Source organism: Sphaerulina musiva (genome assembly GCF_000320565.1).
Source record: "Sphaerulina musiva SO2202 unplaced genomic scaffold SEPMUscaffold_8, whole genome shotgun sequence".
NCBI lineage: Eukaryota > Fungi > Ascomycota > Dothideomycetes > Mycosphaerellales > Mycosphaerellaceae > Sphaerulina > Sphaerulina musiva.
In genome coordinates this window covers 232,949-256,321 of record NW_016017390.1, presented here as the reverse complement: position 1 = coordinate 256,321, position 23,373 = coordinate 232,949, and the positions used below count along the sequence as shown (strand labels likewise).

Genomic DNA, 23,373 nt, shown 5'->3' with positions numbered 1-23,373 from the left:
AGATTTGAAGCTCCAGCTTCTCCGCAACAACCAGGGCCGACGACAAGGTCTGCTTTCGTGTATTCTGATCATCAGGTCTCTTGCGCAAAATGCGGAGGCGGAGAGTGAATCAAGGGCACATGAGTGTCCACCTGCTGCAGACCTCTCTTATGCATATAAAATCCTCCTCCCGGTGCATACTGAGCCTGACATCTCACAGGATTCCAGCAACCTTAGCAAATACAAACCTCGCATCACACACATACTCTCAGTCACCAAGCTCAAGATGAAGTCCGCATTGGCCATCATTATGTCTCTGGCGTTTGGGTCCGTATTCGCAGCTGCAGTTCCCATCGATTCAGGTACGCAATGACGTCTGCTCTTGATGTTATCCCGAATCGCTGGCACAACGTGTGGAACGCATATACTAACGAACACTAAACAGCAAGCGTTAATGTTGTTGGTATGGGTTTAGCTTCGCGGCCTGGTGCCAATATTGAGCTCACTAACTGTTCCCTCAGAACGTCGCGAAGCCAATGCAGAAGGCGAGAAGAAGAGGCGGGAGGCGGTGGCGGACGATCCTAATCTTAGAAACTATCGACTCGAATACTACACTCAAGACCTTGCGGCTGTCGAGAAGGAATAGGCCCGCCACGGTAGGTCACAGCTTCGGCGAGTTTTCAGGTTTGAGATGCTTGAACCAGTGCTAACTCGCTACGATCGCAAGGCTTGGCCCAGAGAGCAATTGAAGAGTGGCCACTTGATATGGGATCTGCACAGTCTGATGGGAGAAGGCGCGATGAGAAGGCAGTATCGGGAGTGGAGCGAGAGGAGAGAGAGCAGTCCAACACCGCTTGTCGAACCTCATGTCGTTTGCAATTGGGTGATTTAGTCAACTTTACTAAATTCGCAGAAAAAGTTGCCGGCCGAACGTACCCGCTGTTATTTCTTATCCCCCAAAACGAGCCACAGTGTGATTTGCTGTGATTACCAATATGGAGACTTGCCCACCTCATTAATGCGACGTTTTGACTGCGGCGGAGCGTGCAAGCGACAATGTCAAGCCGGGAAGTGAGGTGCTGTCAATGCTGTGAGCCAGGCGGAGGAATGGTTTCTCCGTGCCGAAAGTTGAGGACTCAGGCACTACCCAAGTACCTGTATTGAATTCTTTGTACCAACAACAACTAGGAGGTACGCATTCCTCTTGGTTTTTATTATCAAAGGCAGACATGATATGTGATTATTCATTGCCCTTGGCCACATTGGCGGTCCTTATTCCCACCGTACCGTACATGGTAGTAAAGGACATAGTGTGAGTGCGGCGCAGTGTCGAGCTCGATCGGCGTGAAGGATCGTACTCACTCATCAGGACTCAGGAGTATCAGATACCGTAGTATATCATGTATATGAGGCAAGGAAGAGGCATGTTGAGCAGGAGAGTAGCCTGAGTACCTCCTACTGTACCTACCTCCTAGGAGGTAGGTGTGATTATCACGGAATGGATTCCCCTGCGACCGCCGTTGGACACCGCCCGCTGCGAAATTTTCCCGCATTCTGGCGGAATTTCTCAGCTTCAGGCCGTGGAGCCGGATTCTACCACAGTTTTTTCTCCGCATTTTAACCATTATGCCGGCACTGTTGGAGCCAGCTGCAGAATCGCATCCGCATCCGTATGCACATCTATTGCTCGTGCAGTCCGGCCATATGCAAGCAGAAGAGGCGACATGTTATGGCCGCTGACGATGTGGCGTATGATCCGCTCGGTTTGCTTGCACGCAACGCTCGTATTGCATCTCCATTAGTGTGATGACACTGATGGTTCTCGCCGACAAGCTTCTGCTGTCCGGCCGGCGAAGGAAACAGTAGGCAGTAGGCTTGGTAATAAAAAAAAAGGATCACATTCATCCAGTGAAGAAAAAGTAAAACGGCGCGGCTGCGTTTATCATGCAGCGACCATGCTCCATGCAGGGGCGTTCGTTGCACTCCCTCCAACTGTTGTCTGCGAGCGGTAGTACACGCACGAGCACGCGCTTCCCTCTACCTCCTAGGAGGTATGACAATCGACAAACTGCACTGCACTGTGCCCTCTCTCTGCAGGAACAGCAGTAGCACCGTCTAGTTAGATCGTGAGCCAGTTTGACGAACATGAGCCAGCCCGACAGCGGCAAATGGCCGAGCATGGGTCATAGTGGAGAGAGAGAGAGAGAGAGTACCTCCTACCTCCTAGTGAGAGGAGAGGGATCACGATGAGAAAATGTCGAGGCGTGAGGTCAGGACGTGCCGAGCTCAGTGGCTTAAAGGAGGACGAATAGCACAGCGCGGAGGGAGGAATTGGCTTCAGGTCCGCTCGGCTCGCCGACAGCGGCATCTCTGCAGTGAATTAGTGGAAAGTCTTCCAGTTGTGAGTGGGCCTCAGGGCGTCTCGCTTGTCTGGGATGCACAATTTGGGGCAATCGAATGAAGTCTTGGCCCTCTCGTGTTCTTGTGCACGGCGGCAGCGTGCAGTAGCCTACCGCTCCTAGGAGGTAGTATGCTAGAGCTAGTATTGTCACGCACGCGCCTTCATCAGCGCTGCTGTAGGGCCGTTGGAGGCTGTCCTCTCTTCTATCCCATCCCATTCCATCCCATCCCTGCTTGAACTGATGGGACCTGACTGTGACCTCCATGCACCCACATAGCACGTGCACATGCATCAGGTACCTACTGTACCAGCGGCCAACATGAGACCCCTCCGACTGCCGTGAAGGAGTACATGTACCTACTGGCTACTGGTAGTGAGGTGCAGAGTGGAGAGAGTGCTCAGAGGGAGCGCAGAGCAGAGAGCAACAACAACAGCAGCAGTAGCAGTGGGATCTGAGACCTGGAGAAGCTGCCGACTGCCCGCGCTGCACAGGACAGCCTTAGGTTTCTTGCTGTGCCTTCCGGTCTTGCTGGTACCTGAAACCACCAGCCACCGCGACGAATCGACCACCGACAAGCCCGCCTGGGAGGTATATCCAAGACACAACACACACGCAGGCAACAGCGCGCATCACCTCGCCACCTCTGCCGTCTCACCACCACGACCCTGTGCGGCGTCTCCAGCGGTGCCGTCAGCAACACCTACGACATCGCCCCCAGGCACCCACTGCCTCCACTACCTGACTACCTACCTACTACCTACCTACCTTCCTTCCTACCTTACTGCCCTCTGGAACTCTGGAACATACTCGCTCGCTCGTGATGCACCGAATCTCGCCGTCCAACACCCCGCTCTCATCGATTGTCTGCACATGACATGCCCGCCGGCAGCATGTCGCTCTATGATGACCCAGAGCGCAGCCCGTTGGGCCAACGTGGCATGCATGTCTTACCTGCGTCCCAGTACCTCCAGGAGCGTCTGAGCGAGCGACGCGCGAGACAGCTGCGACCCAAACGGGCGCGCCACACGGACTGTGGGCCCCAGTCCCCACGAGGTCGCGACGACGACATCTTCTTCGCCGAAGCCCGGGAAACGCGCGATACCAGAATGTACGACAGCTCCCCGCTCGTCGCTGCCAGTAGCAGAGCCTCAGATGCGGGCACGCAGCAAAACGGCGACCGGCCGCGGCGGCGCACCGTGGGCTTGCGGGACATGGACGAACAAATGGATCGTCTGCAAAAACAAAACTTTGCGTTGAAGCTGGAGCTCGATCACCGGAGGGAGCAGACGCAGAAGTTGCAAGAGCGTATGGGGTCCATGCAGGATCAGGTCGAGCGGGCATTACTCATGGAAGATGAGCACAAGGAACTGCTGCGCATCAACAGCGAGTTGGTGCAGGAGTTGGAGAAGCGCGACAGGGCCGTCGAGGAAGCGATGGACCTCATTTGCGATCTGGAGGATCAAGTGGGCGAGCTGCAGGAACACAGCAGCAACACCAGACCTTCCACAGCGCATGCAGACTCAGGCTATGCTGGAACGGAAGCGCTGGACCAGGACTCGCGCGGGTCGCCTCCGCGACCTGCTGTGGCGTCCAAGGCCGCCGTCGTCAACACTCAGCCGCCCTCCGCTCAGGCATCTGCTGCCTCACACAACCTCCACGATGCCTTGAACATGCAGGCCACGGCCAAGCCTAAGAGGCAGCCTTCTGTCCTGAGTTCCAGACAGCCCAGCACCCATGCCCTACGCAGCGTATATATGGAAAACTCGAGGTCACTGCGCCCTGTGCAGAGCTTCCAGTCTCTGTTAGAAAGACAGGATCATAAGGTCGAAGAAGACAGTGACAATCTGTCAATCTCGCCTCGATTAAGTGTGCTCAGTGAGAGCAGCTTCCCATCCATCTACAGCCCGAAGAAAGACCTCAGCCCGGATAGGTACGATTGGGAAGTAGCCGATGAAGCAGGAGGACTGCCTGCACCACTGGGATGTCCAGCACACATGCGACAGGATAGCATCAAGCGCGTCAGTCAGTGGATGTCGGCCCGCGATGCTGTCGAAGCTACGCCGTCGAAGTCGAATCGCATATCCTCACCTCTACAGGACGAGTCTGGTCGCCACAGCTCTGCCTCCTCACTGGGCCCGTATCAGTCACTCAACGATGCTTTATCGTCAGGTGTGGAGCCAGTGGCTGCGCCGGCGCCACCAGCTGATGTCGACCGGGAGCACCACCAGCATCATCTGCGAAAGCAAAAGTCAGGCAGACTTCGCACCCGACCTGTGAGCTATCCAGTCAACGAGCTTCACATGCCGCCCACACCGGACAGTGTCAGTACAAGAATGCTTCGAGAGTCGCATTCGTCTATCGGCAAGGACAAGAGCCTGCTTGATACCACCCCAGCGTTCGTGAAGGATTATAGCACCCTCGAGCCGGGACTGCGCACTGCGCCTAGACAGATGCGATCGTCGGTTGAGCTACGCACTGCATATAACAGTAACTTGCAGTTCCGCAGCACTGCGTTAGATGGTCACCGACAGGAGGACAGCTCGGATGATGAAGAATACATTCGCCAGGAGCCCCCTTGTGGCGAAAAATCAAAGGATAGTACGTTCGCGTACGATGACTTTCCCGATGGCGGATCGATCACGATGGGCACTCCCAGGAGGTTTCAGTCGCACGCACGACCGCCCGCCGACGTAATGTTCAACCACAGCGACATATCCCCGACTTTGAAGCCTCCGGCGCCCGGACGGCGTAGGTCCAGCCAACAGACGATTGGTGAGCCTGCGAAGTCAGGCGTGAGTGCGCAGCCATGCCATGAGGATGGTGTACTTTCAGTTGAAGGCGTGGTCAGCCCACGATCCGCTCGCTCTCAACGCTCCAACTCATCTGGCAATCGCACTGTCACGCTGGGTGACGAGCAGTCCAGCCGAACACTCTCTCCAGCAGCGTCCCGCGCGACTGCGGTGACATCTCCGCGCAGCCGCACATCCCCTTCACCAGCACGAACGCTCAGCAAAAAGATGCCAAAATTCATCCGGCGTCTGAGCAACACGATGCTGAGCGAAGGATCACCTCTGCCGACCTTGACATCGACTCCCTCGTCTGCATATGCCAACTCTGGTCCGCCAAGGCCTCGGACAAGCCACGCTGACCGCATTCCACGAAATAATGGCGGTGCCACCATGCCTAGACCGCCCAGTAGTCGCGAGATCAGACCGCAGCCACCGATAAAGGTTCTGAAGGATATGAATGTGGTCAGGCCAGCATCAGCTGCTGGAACAGAGCGAGAAAGACGCTCGCTATTCCGACGTAGCAACAGCACCAAAAAGAAAGACCAATCAGATGGTTCAGCGTCTGATACACAACAAATGCGAGGTGTCGCAGTGAAGCGACGTGGCAGCATTAGAGATGTCGTCACCTCTCGACGACCATGGCGGTAGATCCGGACGGCAGGAAAAGCTCGCATCACTTCCTAATGGCCATTTTGGCTTGATTACTTCGATGGGTGCTGTCCTAATGCGAGATAAAGAATGGCATGGTGGAACGAACGACTTTACGACAGGCTTACGGCTTTTTTTTCACGACGACATGCAAACTGCAGCTGTTTCTGCTACTACGGTACTGTATACTAGTCACGATATGTAATCATACCTGTAATCAAGGAAGTTGCAGGAAACCAATCAATAATGCTCTTAAAGATTTGTGACTGGAGTCAGCAACGCTGTTGTGGATATATACCTAGGTGGTTGTATGGGTCTTACGTCGACTGCGGGAGAGGGAAGCCCTAGCACGTGACTGCGGACAGAATAAAAGCTGGGGACATCCTACTCCTACACCTCAGGCTGTTAACAACGAATTCTATAGCATTCCATTCGAAAAGGCAGGACGAGACAAATCAGCCATCACCGCCACGTCAGGCTCACCCTCCACAGCTCCTTCTGTACCATGCTTCATCCTCCCGACACGACAACCAGCGCTGGATTGCTACTATGCTATGTGCTTTCTGTTTGGTCGATCAGCACTTGCCACAGATCAACGAACGCACGGCATACATACATGTACTGGCATGCTTTCTGGTGGCGATTTAATCACTTCATGAGGGAGAGTGACTGCGGGATTGTTCACTCTGCGGTCCACATAGTCGCTGAATTGGGCGCCAATTCCTCCCAGGAAGGCGTCAGTCCTTGATACACCATGTGTAATCAGCCTGCGAAACCAAGTACAGATACCAAAGCATACGAGTCGTCAGTCCAGAGTACTGGCAGGATCTTCGTTGGGGATTTTGGGGCTTGGTCCGATGGCATGGCTGTCATGAGATCAGTAAGAAGATTATGTGCTCATCAAGTCTTGACGACTGGCTTGCGAGTCTTGTGCTTCGGCGAGCTCAAGAGCGGCGTTTTGACTTCTTGTCCAAAGAGGCGAGGTCTTGGTGGGTTTTGATGCCTGCGCAGCACAAATCCTACGTGCTCGTTCTTCATCATGATATCGACCCGACGATCATGATTGACGAATGAGCTCGCTGGCACTTCACTCACAAGGAGTATGTGTGCTGACCAGCGGTGAAAGGGTAGCCTGGTTGCTGGCTCGTGAACGCGCCCGATGTAAGATGTATTGAGAGCCCAGAGAAGGGTCGTGTGTTTCCGGAGCGGCTTCACGTTCATCGACGTGCTTGTATCTCTCTGCGAACGGACTGACCGCTACAAGCCACTGCAGGAGTAGCGGCGAGGACGACGAATCACGACCCCAGCCAGCAGAGCCTTTGAACGGCTGAGCAGAGCGCTACAGCAGCATGTCTTGCAGGGGCCATCAGTTCGCCGATGGATGCAGGGCCGCTCCAGCACATCAGCATGTCCTCCAGCTGAAGATTCGGCACGGTGAGCGACATCGCCTCCCACGAGACCACGCTGGCTGGCCTGTGCAGCCCCGGATCATACTCCGTAACGCGGAAGATGTTGATGTGTCAGACGGCTTAAGCCCACAAGGCCGAATAACAATGACGAGCAATAGATTGCACAGCATATGCGAGAAGTCTGTACTTGGCGGCCATGCACACCGGTCAATCCGTCCACGCACCTGTCTTACAGGTGCTGGCTGGATGTCCTGACACCATCAGCGCTGCAGCGGTCTTGCGCTGTGTAGCCAGTGCGCAAAGCGCGACAATGCTGTGTTCGAAGAAGGAAGAGGAAGAAAGGAAGGACCAGAATTGTCAAGGGGTGAGGGCTGCGTAGGCGAAGTGCGATTCCGCATAGTCTCGTCAACGCTGCCTACTTAGGACTTGTATCGGGATCCCCAGGCGATCAGCCTCTGCCTCTTGCTTCGTATCCGCGCTTTCGTCATCCAGGACATCAAATCTGCAATCCGCACGCCACCAGCGATACTACTCTCCGGAGCCACCCGATAGCCACCTTGATTGATCCAGAAGGATGTTCGATCATCATCATCATCCAACCACCTTTGCATGGCGATACGTCTTCGACACGTCTGTCGATACGGTCAGCCTGTTTATAACGCTCTTTGCCAGCAGATAGGAAGCTACGTACTGCGACTTCGGCTTTCACACTCAGTCTGACCAAGTCCATGCCTCTGACAGAGAGGGTAGCTGGGGTGCAGACCAGACGCATCCGTAACTTGTGAGAGTAGAAACTCCAGGGCGAGGAGACGGCGGTAGGGAACTGCGACCCGAGCTGAGAAAGCAGACAGCCTGTGTCGCTATGAACGAGAACATCAGCTTCATGGCCTCGAGGGTTCCTTGGTCATATCCATACCCGCAGAACAGCTCAGGTCCTCCATATTCCTGCATGACTATCTCGGTACACACGCTTTCCGTGACTTCGAGAACTGCCATTGGCAAGACACACGATCTCCGCGCTCGAAGCAGTCAGAAGTCTCGATTGATTGCGGATTCGGATCTGGCTCAGCTGTTTTGCTGGTCGTGGAATTTCGCGAGTACGGAGGAGGAGTGCCACTGCAAGTACGACTGAGGACATTCTTCAGAAAGATTCACTTACGACAGAAGAAAAGGAAAATCGTTCGCCGGGCAACGAGGTTCGAGAGAAAAGGGCCACTAATGCGATGCGCCCATAGCTGGGAAGATGCCATTGGGACCGTGCTCATCCAAGTGCAGAGGTGTCATCGGGAGAGATTGAAACAACAGACTACTCGATCATGGGATGGGGAGGGAGTGCGGCGGAGGTATATAGCAAGCACTACACTTCAGCTCTCAGAATATCGCCGACTCCGGCCTGTCTCACCGATCTTCCTCATGGCAGGCAGGAGAAACGGGTACGAATAGGAAGCGAGGTGGGCATCCAGCCTCCTCATTCCACGATAGGGAGATGACCTAGGAGTCGAAGTCATCATCGCGAACTCTGCGTAACAGTCGCGTTGGGGAATCTTCCAATCGCATCACTGCAATGCGACGGGACGCGTTTGGAGCAGAGCAGAAGTCGTCGTGCGCAAATGTGTTGGTGGTGGACACACGTTCAGGGGAAGCAGATATGAGATATGACGGTAAGGTAGGTAGCAAGGAAGATGCGAGGTACGCGTAAAGTGGTTGCATTAGCGTGAGACTTGTTCACAAGGTGATGGAAGTCAGTCAAAAGTGATGGTGAGTAATCCACAATCAAGTGAAGAGGGAAAACATGGAAATTGTGGAGGAAAATGGCAAAATGGATGTCGGCGTTTGACCTGCTGAGTCAGTAGCTTACGGGTAATGAGCACTACGGGAGGCCATAGCGGTGATATACATATATGTCAAGGAGGAATTTCGTTTTCCGCCTTTTTCCGCAGCTAGCTAGACTCTAGTAGTGTCGCGGAGACGACACTTGTATCGGTGTATGGTAGCTACCTGTATTTGCCTGTATATACATGACCAAGGGGACAGAAATCCCAGGTGATATCAGCAAAACCATCCTTCCATTTAGAGTGGTACTGTTTCGCAACATCTCAGCATTTTCATGCTTTCATGCGGAATGAATGGCTCCGGCGAGAAGACCGCGCAACCCTTTCGACCCCAGAAGCGAGCAACACACACACACTCACACACTCACACACTCACACACACATACATACCACACTTTCTTCCATTATACCAATAGCTACATGTAGCTGTTCCCGAGGAAGTGGAACCCATGGCGGCTGCCACGTTGGAGAAGGCGGCTCAACGGGAAATATCATGGAAATGGAGGCTGATGATGGTCACCGGATGGACGGGCGGCCAGCCAGCCCCATGCATGTATTTATTTGCCGTCATGTACTACGTCTGCTTGCTTTCGGGGGGTAAGATTTTTTTTTTTATTGGTACAAACTCCTGCAGGGTTGGTTGTGTGAGGAGGCTGCAAGAAGACATGATAGACGACGCCCCAACGCAGTGGTTCTTGAATCACTAGCTGGAGTCTGCGGGAAAAAGGGAGGGTCTTTTCTTTTGGTATCTGGTTGGTAATCTTGGACACATCTACAGCTGTCTATCCTCATCATCCTCATCATCATCATCATCATCAGTCGGGCCGAATGTTGGTCGTCTTCACACCTCGGAGAAGAAGAAGCTGCTGCTGCTGCTGGCGCGTAGCTGTATATCAGACCGCATCGTGGATGTCATTTCGTTTTCTTCGAGGAGCTGGAATTATTCTTCTTCTTCTGCTTCTTCGGAAGTTCTGGTTGTTGAATTGCAGGCTTGGCTTGCTGATCTTTGTCGGCCCAGGATCCCGCATGATCGATGACTCTCGGATCTCTGAAAGTACCGTATCGTACGCAGTGAGGGTCAGCAATCGGGACTCACATTCGACAGACTTTTTTCTTCTTTCTATTTCTTTGGCAGCGCTGACCTGGAGTACTGATAGCTAGACGAAGGGCTGGATGAAGGCATTTTCTTTTTCTTCTCTTGGTATATCACCGTGTGCTTTCTGACCAGCGACGGGGATGCTGTGTTTCTGGGCGGTGTCTGTGAGGAGGAGAGAAATAGGCAGACAGCAGACCTAGCATTCTCATTGGGGAACAGCGGTCTTCTTATCCTCTCTCGACCTCCGTGTCGCCATTGTGCAGTTGTTGTTGTCTGTTGGGCTGCGATGGGTCGCACTCACGATGGTCGCACGAGGCTGTACGCGCAGCCCCCGAGTGCATTGCGCGGATCGCTGATCTCCTCGACACCGGCATGTATCCCCCGATGCATGGCGTTCCGCGTTCGACTCCTGTACTCCTGTTCGCAAAGCTACTGTGACTGCAGCTTGCATCCTGCGACAGCAGCCCGGCGCGATGCCGACAGCCTCCATGTTGGGCTCGCGTAGAGCTCGCAAGGCAAAGATGGGAAAGCAGAGTCCCGAGACATGAGAGGATGTCGCAGGCTGCCGTCAGTGAGGCGCGTGTTGGTGCGCGTTGTCGCAGGTGGTGCTACTATCGTGAAGATGGTCCAGAATCTGGCCTAGGTAGCCTAGCGCGCGCGTTGCATACCACCTGGCCCCAAGGCCACGCCGACGCTGTGCGTCCTTTCACACACCTGGCATGACCACCTAGGCAGCGTAAGCGATTGGGAGCGCAACTTTGCCGAATACATGAGAGATGCCTGATTCAAAAACAATAAGCTATGTTGTCGTTACATCCCGTGTTGACTGTGCGGACCACGCGGGCAGATGCTGTACCATTCAATCGGGGTTCGATTTCGCTGGGATTTGGTTCAGCACTCAATCAATGCTACCCAATGTACGTGCGACCAAAACAGTACGGGTGGTCATAACCAGATGAACAGTAAGGTAGCCTTGGCGGAGACGGTCGAGGTGAGGTCAGAAGCAGCTCTGGTTATTATATAATGCGCATATAATGCCATTTGTATTATCCCGGCCGGAAAGAAATCCGTAGCGACGTTCCTGACGAAAGATGCCCGCAGAGAGACGCAGGTCTGGTGTTGCATGTGATCCAGTATACAGGTATGTACCAGGTACATTACATGTAGCATTCCCAAAGCCATTATGACTACTTACCTACCTCACTACTGTGGTGCAAGGTTGGCGTTTCTTTTGGGGTATCAGCATGGTATTCAAATGACCCTTACTGGAACTGCGCCCAGGACAGTCCGGTGTAGACTCGATGCACAAGAGGTCGTTTGTTCCCCGTCGTGTGTAGTTCTGCTGGTCTCAGTCAAACAGGCCTATGCGGGAAGCAGCAGCAGCAGGATGCTCTCGGACACCTGTTCGCTGCGGATCGTAATGGATCTTCAGATCAGTACAGGAAACAAGCGAACACAGCATATATGGGCTGGGGCAAGGCGTGGGATGGAACAGGTGCTCATGCACGCAGCTTCGCTTCTATAGTAGTGTTGCAGTAACCCCAGAGCGCCGTGATGCCAATGCCTCGAACCATTTCGCAAACCTCACTAGCGGCATATCGACAAGCTTCCAAAACAGATGTGCCGCTATCACTGACAAAGCAAGCATCGTCATCCACCCAAGTACCAACGCTCCCACCCATGCCGATACGCTACTCCCCACCGCAGCAAAGATCTTGGGCTGTAGCGCGAAGCCTGCCGAATGGAGGAGCGGCCCATGCACCAAGTAGAATGCGAAGGATATCTTGCCAAAGTATTGTGGTATGGATAAGCAGAAGACCGCGTTGACGTAGTATAGTCGTTGAACGGACCAGATCACGAACAAACCAGCCAAGCTGTGCCAGAACATGTACGGGTGTGGCGCAGAACCTTTCTTGTACATGGATGGCGTGATCTTGTAGAGCCACGCAAAACCGGGAGTCTTATCAGCGCTGTCGTCCGGGAACGAGAGGACGTATAGAGCGGCAACGAGGAGCAGAGTCTTGGACACGACGGAAATGATCCGAGTCACTCGTGCCGGTGAGCCCGGTTCCGTGCGATGCGTTGGCAGCAGAGCAGCCTTCTCTTCGTCGCCAACGCTTCTCGGCGTCTCCCATAGGTGGATACCCGCCACGAGAGCGCCCCCAGTAAAGGCCGCAACGTCCCATCGCGCGGAAACAAGACAGTATACCGTGACGAGGACGAAGAGTCCAGTGCGCCATCGCTGCTTCAGACCAGCGGATGCGAGCAGCATCACAAACAATACCATCGACGCCTTGAATTCGACGGGAATCGTCCACGTATGCGGATCGTACTCGCTATAAAAGAGCCTCCATTGGAAAGGCGTGGACCAGTCCCACCACATCGAAGCAAAGTCTTTCATCTGCTTGCCAAAGTTCTCGAAGCGAGGGGGATGTTGTTCCCACAGTCCTGTCAGCCAGGGAGATGAATCTTGAAAATCGCGACCCTGATCGAATGCGCCGATGAAAGTCGCAAAGAATACGCAGACCATGCTGATCGTAGCGGGAAGATATAGACGCATCCATCGGCGGAGGCTCAGTGAGCTGAGACGGGAAAACCCTTTCATGAGTTGGGTCTCAGTCTGAGACAAGAACGCATAGCTCAGAACATAGCCGGATATCGCGAAGAAGAGTGTGACCATGGCTCGACCGCGAACGAGGAGGCAGAGGATGGGCAATTGATGCGGATGTCGCCAGTTGCGGTCTTCGAGGTCGACGGCGAATCCGTGTGTGATGGTTCGGGTGTATGGGTACAGAAAGTGAAAGTTGAACACGATCAGACAAGCGATCCCCCTTAGGCCGTCGTATGAAGCAGTTCGAGAAGCTGAACTACGGGGGGAACTGGTGGCGCTTGTGGTTGGCGAAATGATGTGTTGCAGATATCGGTAGGCTCGGGTCGCTCTCGCGGCTGCGACCTCGTGGAGGTTTTGTGGAAGAAGTGGTCTTGCTGTATGGCTGGTGTCCGACGACGAAGACCTGTGAGTCTGCTATTAGCGTGTTGCACGAATGTAGCCATCGTACCCGCCTTACTCACTCCATGCTTTCCATGCTGCTCGCACGTCTCTCTGAGTGCGAGATGCTGGCTGCCTTTGCCGGCATTGACGGTGGTGGCTGATGGTCCGCCATCGTGTGTATTAGTACAGAAGAAGGAATGAAGGAAAATCAAGACTGTCAGTAATGATCGTGTGGCCGACTTCAGCTCAGGGAGGAAAATGCGGGCGGATGGCGTCTATCATGCTGGAAAGAGAGGCAGAGCGCCATCATGTATATACCACAGCGCTGTGTCGTGACGCTGGTGGTATACACGCGTAAGGCCAAGCCATAGTCGTCGACACAAGCTGACCTAGAGCACAAGGCCATGTGCGATGTTGCTCTTAGTAGACTTGGCTCCGTTGCTGCTAACCAGTGGTATTCTGTTAGTCTCGGCGGTCGTCGTTCACTTAGTCCAGGAGGTACGTTTCATATGTGGTCGCTGTCTGGGCATGACAGGAATATACCGCGATGCCTATTCATACCCGGATACTGTTGGCAGTCCGTGCTTACGCAGGCTGTGCATCTGGCCGTTCATGTTTGTTAGAAGGAGTAGGTATTTTCTCTGTGATAGGGGGAGAAAATGCTGCGGAGCACACTCCGATGATCAGCCACGATGTTTCCAGGAAACTCTCCTTGCTTGAGGAGGGTTCTCTGCTTCTCAGCGTGCTAGGAGGTATATTACATCGCCACATGATCTTCTGCGGCCAGAAGCGTGGTCAGCATTTGTCGCTCTGATATTCGCTGTTGTTTTGCATTCTGCCCGGGCAGTCCCACCCCTGTGCGCGCGAGCCGCCAAGCACCGAGTTTTTACCTTGGCAAGGTATAACCTACCACTAAAGATGAACACCTCTATATCGAGGACTTCGGTGGCATGCATTATTGCCTCTGCGCCTGGCCCATCGCGATCCAAGCATTGACCATACAGCCATGCGTTTGGATTTGGTTGCTTGGCCCAACGTCTTGCCGCAACGCCTTTGCCAAGCAGAAGTGTCTCGAGGCAGAGAGCAAGCAGCTCTTCATGCTCCGATAGACCGCGCGGTTTTCGTCATCTCAAGAGCGCAAAAAGATGAAAGGTGCAAGAGTTGCCAATAAGCAGCAGCAAAACCAGACTCTGCTAGTCCAGCATGAGCCCGTCTCCCCTGTTAGTCGAGCATGGAATACTCAACAATACCGTAATACGGCGACTATTGACGGATTGGAGTCCAAGAAAGAAGACCCCAGGCGTCCGCCGTCTTGTCTGATCATAGCAGAAGCAGGGGGCCGCGGAATGATGAGCGTCAGCTGCAATAGACTTTGCTGGTCTTGTTGCGCCAGGAGGTAGAGCGAATGGATGGGAGTTGGCCATTTTCAACGTACATCGGGCCAACGATCCGTGAGACCCGTGACCCCATTGGCAGTCTTCATGAACTACTCAAGTGCATCCCCGTCCTCATCCCTCAGCCACTCACGCTTTCTCATCCTTCTTTACCTTAAATCGCATACTATGCATCAAGCAAACGGCCATATGGACGGAGTCGAGCGCAGGGAGATATTGGCGCACTTTCTTGCACAGCCTGCTCATGCGGTGGCTGTAGGCTGTTTGGAGATGACTGCGATTGTCGTTGTAGGGGCTGTGGAGGCGATAGTGCCTGGCCGTATGAAGACGCTGGTAGGGGTATAGGAGCTTGGGTTGCGCCAGGTCTGGGTGTCGTGTCAGCAGTCTCGCAGGATATGATGTCGACCAGAAGACCGGCAGATCAATCACTTCGTGCTCTGACGGTCTAGTTAATCGAGAGATGTCGAGAGTGAAGCCCATCGCAGTCACGTGACCGATATCTTGGCGCATCCGCTGGTGTGGGCTTCCTCGGCGCGTTAACCGTCCCGTCCGGCAGTGCCGTCGTCCGGAGTGCACGATGACGGGCCTTCTCTTGTTTTGTTTCACACAGATTTCCAGTTCCGACTTGCTCCTGGCTTCCGAAACTCATCCCACACCCACTCACAATCACCAACGACATCCCGTCGCACTCGACTCGTGCTGATCCCCGTCATATACTAGAACCACCGACTGCCATTGGAAGAGGCAGCAGCAGAGGCTGAGGCAGAGGCGGAGGGAGAGGGGAAGAGAGCAGCAGCGCTTCTTGTCATGCGACTCGCGACCCGCTGTCTTGCGTCGTCAGCAGGACCGTCCATTCCGCCGCTGACCAGCCCGGCGCTGCGAGTGACGACGGCGACGACGACTACAACAACAACCACGGCGACGACGAGAACACATCCAGAATGGCCTTCAACTTCAACTGGTCGCCGCTCATTGCGGATACCGATCGAGTTCGCGACATGCTCACGAGCGCGCTGAACAAATCGCCCAAACCGCCCATCATTGTCGACGACATCATTGTCAACGAGTTGAACTTGGGCGCGACACCGCCGGAGTTGGAAATCTTGGAGATTGGTGACTTGGCCGAGGACAGATTCAGAGGCATCTTCAAGATGAGCTATGCAGGAGACGCTTATCTGACGCTGAAAACAAGGGTACAAGCAAATCCGCTCCATACATATCTATCGACCAAGCCCAGCTTTGCGAGTCCTCAGCCGTTGGCGGCGAGCAGTAGTCTGACCATCCCCATCCAAATCACCCTGTCGGAGATTCGCCTGTCGGGCTTCGTCATTCTGGTCTTCTCCAAATCCAAGGGCATCACCATCGTGTTCAGGAATGATCCGTTGGAGCAGCTGAAAGTGTCATCTACGTTTGACTCGATACCCTTTGTCCGAGACTACCTGCAAAAGACCATCGAAAACCAGCTTCGCGTCTTGTTCATGGAGGATTTACCTGCGATCATACATCGCTTGTCTTTGTCAAAGTTCCGTCCCGAGTATCAGACGGCCGAAGACCAGGAACCAAGGAAGGCTGATCTTGCGCCTGGGGAAGTCCCTGTCGATCCGCTCGCCAGTCCAGCACTGCAGCCCACTCCTGATGGCGAGGAAACCATGGGAGCACCCTTCACTCTCGATCCGCCCACCGAGACCTATGCATCATTCTCGCAAAAGAACATGATTAGGTTGGCAACACTTGCCGAAAGTCAGCGGACACTCAGTCTCTTCACGCCAGCTATGAGAGATACAGTATATCGTGCATGGACTGGTACATACCGTGAGGAGATGGGTGGCACAATTGCCTCCACGCGTCCAGGCCTCGCAAGACTTCACACGTCGATCGCTTCGCACAGCACGGTGTCGTCAGCTACTTCGCTCGCGTCTGGAGGCGGCACTGAAGCTACTAGGCCTAGCCTTGTCAGCATGGCGTCTACAGCAACGCTATATAGTCTGGGTAGCTCGGGATCGCGAGCACGACCAAAGAAGAGAAAACATCGGATAGTCAACCTCAGGAAGAATAAAGATGAGGGTCATACTCTGGAAAATGCAAGCGTCGGTACTAGTGGATATGATGAGAGCGCAAGTCAGACTGGCTCTTCACCAAGTGTTGTTCGCTCGGGTACACAGGCGACTTCCGCTATTGGTGGCAATGCGCGAGAAGGAGAGATCAGCACTCCGCCACGAAGTCCAAAGAAGAAAGTTGACTTTCATACCGACAATGTAGACGGAGCTGTTGATCGGCCTCCGCTATCCAGATCACGCCCCTGTACGCCAAAGACCTCGTTACCGCCGCTCGCACATCCTGACGATGACCTCGATCGTACTCCTCGAGCTTCAATGTACTTGCCAAAAAAGGACGAAAAGAACGTCCCGAGGACATCAACCACCGCCAACAACGCCGTGCGAACACAGGCTTTTCCATCTCGTTCACCTTCACCTGAAATCAGCCGCAGACCTCCTTACGACTTTCGCCACTCTTCTTCTGACCTGAGCAGAACCTCTTCCGATATCAAACTACAAAGTCTATTGACAGCTTTCAGCGAAGGCGGCAGTGGCGGTATTCTAGAGCGAGCGTGGTTGGAGAAGATGGCAACAGAGATTGCAAAGAAAGTCGAGCAGGGGCGCGCGGAACAAAAAGCGTGGCGCCAGCCATCTGAAGAGCGAATTATGGAAGAGGCCCCTCCTGCCTATGTCTCGTAGTGTTATGCCTCATCGCCACTGTTCGATGGTTCCATGTGAAGGCGCGGCGTTTTGGGGACCAAAAAGATGATTGGATTCATCAACTTGCTTACGACTGTTCATGGCTTAACGACTCTTCTTTTTGCTATCAGATCGAGAAAGGTCTGGCAGATCGCGACCCGAGTCTGGAAGCTGCTTTGTGTCTTGATAGATTGTTGAGGTGATTATATAGATCAAGGCATGTCTGTTATGCCTGCCGAACTGTAGAAATACCTAACTTAGTCACGTTTGTTCATCCGATTTGCTTGGTGATTAGGAGTTTCTCCTGGTTCCTACAACGCGCTGTTTCAAATGAATTCGAAGACCGCAATGTTGGCCGATGCCACGTTCCCTCTGCAGAGTCCACCATGCGTATTCAGCAGGATACCTGGTGGCACAAAGTCGAGAAGACATTTCAAGACATATTCGACATGTTCCTCCTTCACCAGCACTCCATCATGTGATTCAGCGAGACTGATCACTAATTTGCTTCATTACCTAGGTGTGCATCTCGTGGCACTACTAGCACCACATCTATCTCTCGAACATGGTATCTTTCACAACACCAGTATCCGTACTCTTGACACTCGCGCCACTACTCTTCACCGGCTCAGCAGCCATGCCTTCATTCCGCAGTGAAGCAGGGACCTTGTCCTTTCCTCCTTGGCTTTCCAAGCTCTTCTTCGCGGCATCGCCAGTCCCTGCAGCGCCTGCATCAGCTTCGACGCCACCAAGAAGATCACCGACGCCCTCTTCACCCTCCTCATCGTCGTCATCTTCAGTGCCTCGGGTAGTAGCACCACGATCGAGTTCCTTTTGGGCTTCATCCATTCTCCTCTTGACTTCAGCCGCCACTCGCATACCATCCGAAACGATGTTATCGAGCATGCCTCGCAAACCTTTGCCAGGTGGCACGACTCCGGCACCTGGACCACCGGGGCTAAGAGTGGGTATCCGCAGATTTTGCCTCTCATTGCCGGGCGTCGAGCTCGAAACGCTGAGAAAAGATGGCGAGGTGAGCGCCGTGGAAGGCAGAGGTGCGTCCGCTAGATGGAAAGAGTTGGCAAAACCAGAGTCGAAGAAGGATTCGAGCGCCTCGTCTGCTAACACAAGCATACGGAAGGTCGGGAGAGTGATGTGTACTGGGCTCGAGGGGTCGAGAGCCGCGTTGGCAGCGACAGCTCTGGGCTTCGCGGTCTGGCCAGATGTGTTGATTGAAGGTCGTGCCGGCAGAGAGTTCCCCGCTATCTTTGTGGTCTCGGGCGCTGGTTCTTGTGCCAACGGATCCTCGTCAGTGGACTTCAGCTCCTTCTCGTCGACAAGCAGATCTTCCTCCTCGCTGTCTTCGCTGAGTTTGATGTCTGCAACGGCGTTGGCAGCTTCGCTGATGTCCTTCTCGCCCTGTCGCGACGGATGATCTGGATCCGCATATTCGAAGCATCTTCGAATGAACGATGATACTGCCGATAAGAACTGCTCATCCTTGGATAGTGGGATGCCATCAGGGCCTGTATCGGCATGATGTTGTACGAGATCGGCGCCCTCCAGTCCCCGGCGAGCCAAAAACAAGAGCGCTTCTGACATGCGCAAAATGCCTTCTCTATCCACCCTCCCATCTTTGTCATCGTCGTAAAGCTCGAAGAAGTACGCGATGTTCGCCATGATATCGCGCCCACCTTTGATCGGCGCGAGGCCCACCACGACGTTCTGGAGTGATAGGGACCCATTGCTATCTACATCCCATTTACCAAACAATCGCCGCATGAAATCGTGATCGGCAGGTTCCGGTCCTGTTCCCCAGGGTGATAAGTTGGGCGGTTTGCCTCGTGATGAGCTGCCGAAGTAGCCACTGCTACTGTTGCCGTCCTTGACGGGCGAGCTAGGCGAATCCGTGAGCGCCCATCTCGAGACACCAGCCAAGAATTCTCTGAACGCATCGTAGTCCATGGTGCTCGTGCTTGCACCTAGTGCTACTCGCCCCATTTCAGGCACATTACCAGGCACGCCAGTCACCAATTGGCTTGCTCTCTGTCTTGCAAGTTTCGCTCGTCGATCTGATTCGGCCTGTATCATCTGTGCTCGCTGCTGTCTTTCGTAAAGAATGCTGTAAAATCTGTCATACAGGAAGCCGAGGTCATTAGCGGACAGCTTCTTGCTTTCTGGACCTAGATTCCGTATCGACGTTCGCTTCGCAAAAGATTCGATGTTCTGCATCACAGCGTCTTTGTGCTTGGTACGTTGCTCGGATATCGTGGCCTGTGTAATGCCCTCGAACTCCTTGAAGGCGACGACCATGAGCGCCTGGAAGTTTGTGATAGCCCGGTGCTTTGGGTTCTCGGATGTCGGATGTGCCGACTCCCCCAGTCTTGCAAAGTATGACTTGAGGACCGAGATAAACGTCCCATCGTCCGTCGCGTCGAGAAGCTCCTCCCCATTGATTCTCAAAATCGCCAAACCGACCTGAAACAACACCTTCGGCCCTTCCAGGAAGAAGACATCCAGCACGCGAAAGGCGAAGATGAGTGGCATACTGTTGATGTATAGTGACAGGAACCATGGCAGCGACACCACCGACAGTTGGACATCGTTTTTGACGAGATGGTCCCATATGATCGGCATGGTTTTCTCGACCAGACTCTCAAAGACTCGCTGGTCGAGAAGAGTCCCATACATGGTAGTCGAGTAGTAGCCTGGTAGTAAGCGATCGCATAAGATGGAGAGCAGATAAAAGGCTTGTGTTTCTGAAAGATAACTAGAGATGACTTAGCTGTGTTCACGCCTACTAGGGGTGTACTTACGTACATCAATAATGCTGCCACGACAATGTTCATCGCTTGACAGTAGCCGACGTCTGTGTTCGTCCAGCTATACGCAGTCAATACTCGTCGCAGCCTGCCAATGCCCTCTTCACTTTGAAAACCAGCGTATTCGGGCAGGCTGCGGTTGAGGTCTTTCTCAATCTCGTCGATGGCTAGCGAGCCTTCGCCCTCGTGCTTAGCTAGTACTTCTTGATACATTTTCGGCTTCTGCAATCGAAGGAAGAATGATCCAGAAGAGAGCTCCCAAATCTCGCCTCTCAGCAGATTGGGCAGTCCAACACGTATCAATCTGTGGAAATCAGGCTGTCGCACGAGCGTCGTATTGCGCCCATTCTCCTTGAGATACTCATGCCACAGCCTCATTTTGCTCCTATCACGCAGCTTTCGCGCATTGCCTGGGTATTTGAATATGCTGCCCAATCCGGTATCCGGCGGAGCCCGAGTTGTGCCGTCTGGCTTCGTCTCTGCTGGTGTGTCCTCGAACTCATTGTATAGAAAGTATTCTGAATAGCACTCTTGCGCGACCATTCGCATGTTATCGACGTCTTTGATGCCCTGCCTCAGACCCCTCTTGAGGCCATCGCAGAAGCGATCGCATTGTTGGCGGCTGCCCTCAAGTTGTATAGTCAGCTTCGGCGGAGCTGGAGCACCGGGTGTGCCATCACCTCCAGCCTCGAAGCCATTCCAAGTGGTGATAGCCAACGCGAATTGGAAGGCCTGAGTATGTAGTCTTTCGACTCTCCGTACCGCGCACAATGGTAAGGTGAAACCATTGCCAGCTGGTCCTGTCCCATGTGTTCTCCCCGTGAAGCCACTGCTCGCACTCGTGCTGGCAGTGCTCACAAAGGACGTCTGGACGGTAGAGAAGCAGAGAAACTGCTCGCTTAGATGCAACTGGCCCACATAGTGCGTGCCTCGCTCGCGATCCCAATTGTCCTTATCCCAATTTCCGGGCTGCGACTTTGACGTGCTGCCCTTCTTCTTGCCTGGAAGAGTGAGCTCGGCGGTGATTTCGTAGAGCGGGTTCTGCGTTTCAGGGATTCTAAATTGAAGTCGAAACAGCTGCGCCTTGGATGGTTTTCCAGAGCTCGACGAGTTGAAGTTGGCGAGAGGACCGGGGAGTTGAGCGGGATCGATCAGCTGCTGGGCTCGCTGCACCAGGTTCGAGAGGAACATTGCAAGCGAGCGACAATCCGCATGCCGTGGGAGTGGACGGTGCTGTCTACCTCCACATGGTCGTCGGTGTGGGCGTGGCGGAGGAGGATAACGAGATGGCGGTGGTGGTGGTGGTGGGAGTAGCAGGAGCAGCAGTATTTGCAGTAGCGTCACGGCGTTGTTGTAGGAGGTAGAGTGCTCTCCCTCAAACGCGAAGTCCCTCACTTCCAGCTCCGCCGTCGCTGCAGACGTCTTGGCACGCTGACGACCTCCGAGTTGAGCGGCTCCACGGCATATTGGCAGAGGGCACCAAATAGGAGGTCGTCATCCTTGGTGAAGATAGGTAATACCTTCTTGACTTCATGTCATACAATCACTCTCCATACATATATGGACCTTAGGCAACTGTCCCCGCCTCATCGTTCTTCTATATGATCAAGGACGAGGACTGGGAATTTGAGAATGGACCAATCACGCTTAATAAAGGTACTGAGCATCTAGGTAGGTAGCAGTACGAAATACGACGACCTCGGGCAAAGCATACGAGACGCGACCAACGGCGAAGCACAGGCTGGGGTATCACAATTCCTCGCTGACAATGACAATGCACTCCTCGAAACCACGCTCCTCCGGCCTTCGTCCTGCCCATTCGATCCAATCCATCCATCTTTCCACGTATTCGCCCTCGAGCAGACCATGTCTGCCAGGAGTATACTCTCCAACCCTCTTCATCAGACCTTGCCCACCTCCATACTCGCCAGCTTCGCATCCAAACCATTCTACACAATGGCGCGGCCGGTGTGCAAAGTTCGTCGATTACGGGTCAGGAAGCGCACCGTCAACCAAATGGCCGTGATGAACCAGAGCAGCATGTTCACCAGATCCACCCACACCGCGCTCTTCATTCTCTGCTGGCCGTGTTGCTCGGGAGTGGGGTTTGCGGGGATATAGATCTTGCCGAAGAGACCAAAGAGTGCGGTCCACAGTATGCTGGGCGCACATGACATCAGCATCAGAAGGGAGAAAGCTGAAGGGAGCAGGCTCGGGGACTCACAACAGGATACAGTCCCAGGCAAAGCAAAAGTGGTGGAAGTCCATGGCGAATGTGATGGCATAGATCAGAATGGTCACGGCGGACAATCCAGCTACAACCTCTGCATACACCCATTTCCCGTCTGCTGCGACGCCAGCTTTGCGGCCGCGCTGGAGGTCCACGCCATACAGGCCGGCAACTGTGAGGGCCATGACGAATTGGAGAAATCGTAGGGTGAGGCGTGCAACTCCACCGACGACGCCGCCGTGTCCATCCCGGATGCCGTCGACGATGCCCATCCTGGTGGTATGGGTTGTGCTATATGATGCGATCGTGGAGTGGTGGCTGTTGACTGGAAGAGGATATCCTGTGCTGTATCGCGATTGATGTGTATTATGAATTACCAATTAATCGTGAGGTGCTGGTGGAAAGCAAGCTGAATGGGTAGATGGATGGATAGATGGATGCTACAGGTAAGCCGGGTGTACCAGACACTCGGGGATACGGCAGTAGATTTGAGGAGAAACGGATAACAAAAAGAAGCAAGGAAGGGTCGGACAATGAGGGCAGGCACGGTGAGCGAAGACTGCTGCTGCTGCTGCTGCTGCTCTGGACGACAATCAGGAATGCGACTCACTTTTATAAGGTAAGCAAGTGAAATGCCGCTCGCTACCTGGTGCGTTGGTATCCACAGTTGCAGACACACTGGTCGCTGTATCAAAGTCGCACACAGCGATACGCTTCTGTCACTTTCATAGGCACAGTAACAATAAGAATGCTCTTTGTTCCACATTTGATGGATATCTCCAGTTCCCGTCGCGAGTCAACAAGCTCCACACCTGCTTCCTGGTTAATTTCATCCGCGTGACGCCAGTAGCGTCATATTTCGGCTGCATCCGCGTCTCAAGACAGGGGGCCTGAACGAGTTGCGATTGGTGCAGAGCACTTCATCTAGCTACACAGGCGCTTGCACAGATGCGTATGGCCTACAGAGATGCCTTGCACTGGCTAAGAAAGCTCCGTTGTGTTACTTGACACAAATAACCGTGAGTACTTCCATAAGTAGAAACGG

General features: G+C 53.8%; 9 protein-coding genes across 9 annotated transcripts; 3 read left to right on the top strand and 6 right to left on the bottom strand.

Moving 5' to 3' along the window:
- Positions 1 to 265: 265 nt before the first annotated feature.
- Positions 266 to 625, top strand: SEPMUDRAFT_118945 (uncharacterized protein; the record flags this gene model as incomplete). The annotated part of the gene is made up of 3 exons (XM_016901465.1): positions 266 to 341; positions 425 to 442; positions 501 to 625. The coding sequence occupies 3 exons, from the start codon at positions 266 to 268 to the stop codon at positions 623 to 625; spliced, it is 219 nt and encodes a 72-aa protein (XP_016758510.1).
- A 1,986-nt stretch (positions 626 to 2,611) lies between these two features.
- Positions 2,612 to 6,064, top strand: SEPMUDRAFT_150520 (uncharacterized protein). The gene has a single exon (XM_016906233.1). It carries the CDS (start codon positions 3,257 to 3,259, stop codon positions 5,816 to 5,818), a length of 2,562 nt encoding a protein of 853 aa, XP_016758509.1. The 5' UTR covers positions 2,612 to 3,256; the 3' UTR covers positions 5,819 to 6,064.
- Positions 6,065 to 7,591: 1,527 nt separating this feature from the next.
- Positions 7,592 to 8,914, bottom strand: SEPMUDRAFT_150519 (uncharacterized protein). The gene is made up of 3 exons (XM_016906232.1): positions 8,387 to 8,914; positions 7,919 to 8,087; positions 7,592 to 7,859 (listed from the first exon to the last, which is right to left on the bottom strand). The coding sequence occupies exons 2-3, from the start codon at positions 7,997 to 7,999 to the stop codon at positions 7,647 to 7,649; spliced, it is 294 nt and encodes a 97-aa protein (XP_016758508.1). The 5' UTR covers positions 8,000 to 8,087; positions 8,387 to 8,914; the 3' UTR covers positions 7,592 to 7,646.
- An 867-nt stretch (positions 8,915 to 9,781) lies between these two features.
- SEPMUDRAFT_127129 (uncharacterized protein) lies at positions 9,782 to 10,681 on the bottom strand. The gene is made up of 2 exons (XM_016902124.1): positions 10,202 to 10,681; positions 9,782 to 10,107 (listed from the first exon to the last, which is right to left on the bottom strand). Exons 1-2 carry the CDS (start codon positions 10,240 to 10,242, stop codon positions 9,972 to 9,974), a joined length of 177 nt encoding a protein of 58 aa, XP_016758507.1. The 5' UTR covers positions 10,243 to 10,681; the 3' UTR covers positions 9,782 to 9,971.
- A 669-nt stretch (positions 10,682 to 11,350) lies between these two features.
- On the bottom strand, positions 11,351 to 13,319 carry SEPMUDRAFT_143083 (uncharacterized protein; the record flags this gene model as incomplete). The annotated part of the gene is made up of 3 exons (XM_016903025.1): positions 11,351 to 11,383; positions 11,696 to 13,101; positions 13,253 to 13,319. 3 exons carry the CDS (start codon positions 13,317 to 13,319, stop codon positions 11,351 to 11,353), a joined length of 1,506 nt encoding a protein of 501 aa, XP_016758506.1.
- A 585-nt stretch (positions 13,320 to 13,904) lies between these two features.
- SEPMUDRAFT_118939 (uncharacterized protein) lies at positions 13,905 to 15,021 on the bottom strand (the record flags this gene model as incomplete). The annotated part of the gene is made up of 4 exons (XM_016901464.1): positions 13,905 to 14,002; positions 14,058 to 14,217; positions 14,583 to 14,633; positions 14,695 to 15,021. 4 exons carry the CDS (start codon positions 15,019 to 15,021, stop codon positions 13,905 to 13,907), a joined length of 636 nt encoding a protein of 211 aa, XP_016758505.1.
- A 159-nt stretch (positions 15,022 to 15,180) lies between these two features.
- On the bottom strand, positions 15,181 to 21,384 carry SEPMUDRAFT_150515 (TBC-domain-containing protein). The gene is made up of 2 exons (XM_016906231.1): positions 20,097 to 21,384; positions 15,181 to 20,046 (listed from the first exon to the last, which is right to left on the bottom strand). The coding sequence occupies exons 1-2, from the start codon at positions 21,287 to 21,289 to the stop codon at positions 17,829 to 17,831; spliced, it is 3,411 nt and encodes a 1,136-aa protein (XP_016758503.1). The 5' UTR covers positions 21,290 to 21,384; the 3' UTR covers positions 15,181 to 17,828.
- On the top strand, positions 15,483 to 17,276 carry SEPMUDRAFT_118938 (uncharacterized protein; the record flags this gene model as incomplete). Its single annotated transcript, XM_016901463.1, has 1 exon — positions 15,483 to 17,276. One exon carries the CDS (start codon positions 15,483 to 15,485, stop codon positions 17,274 to 17,276), a length of 1,794 nt encoding a protein of 597 aa, XP_016758504.1.
- Positions 21,385 to 21,735: 351 nt separating the features above from the next.
- On the bottom strand, positions 21,736 to 22,967 carry SEPMUDRAFT_150514 (uncharacterized protein). The gene is made up of 2 exons (XM_016906230.1): positions 22,323 to 22,967; positions 21,736 to 22,258 (listed from the first exon to the last, which is right to left on the bottom strand). The coding sequence occupies exons 1-2, from the start codon at positions 22,598 to 22,600 to the stop codon at positions 22,048 to 22,050; spliced, it is 489 nt and encodes a 162-aa protein (XP_016758502.1). The 5' UTR covers positions 22,601 to 22,967; the 3' UTR covers positions 21,736 to 22,047.
- Between the last annotated feature and the right edge of the window lie 406 nt (positions 22,968 to 23,373).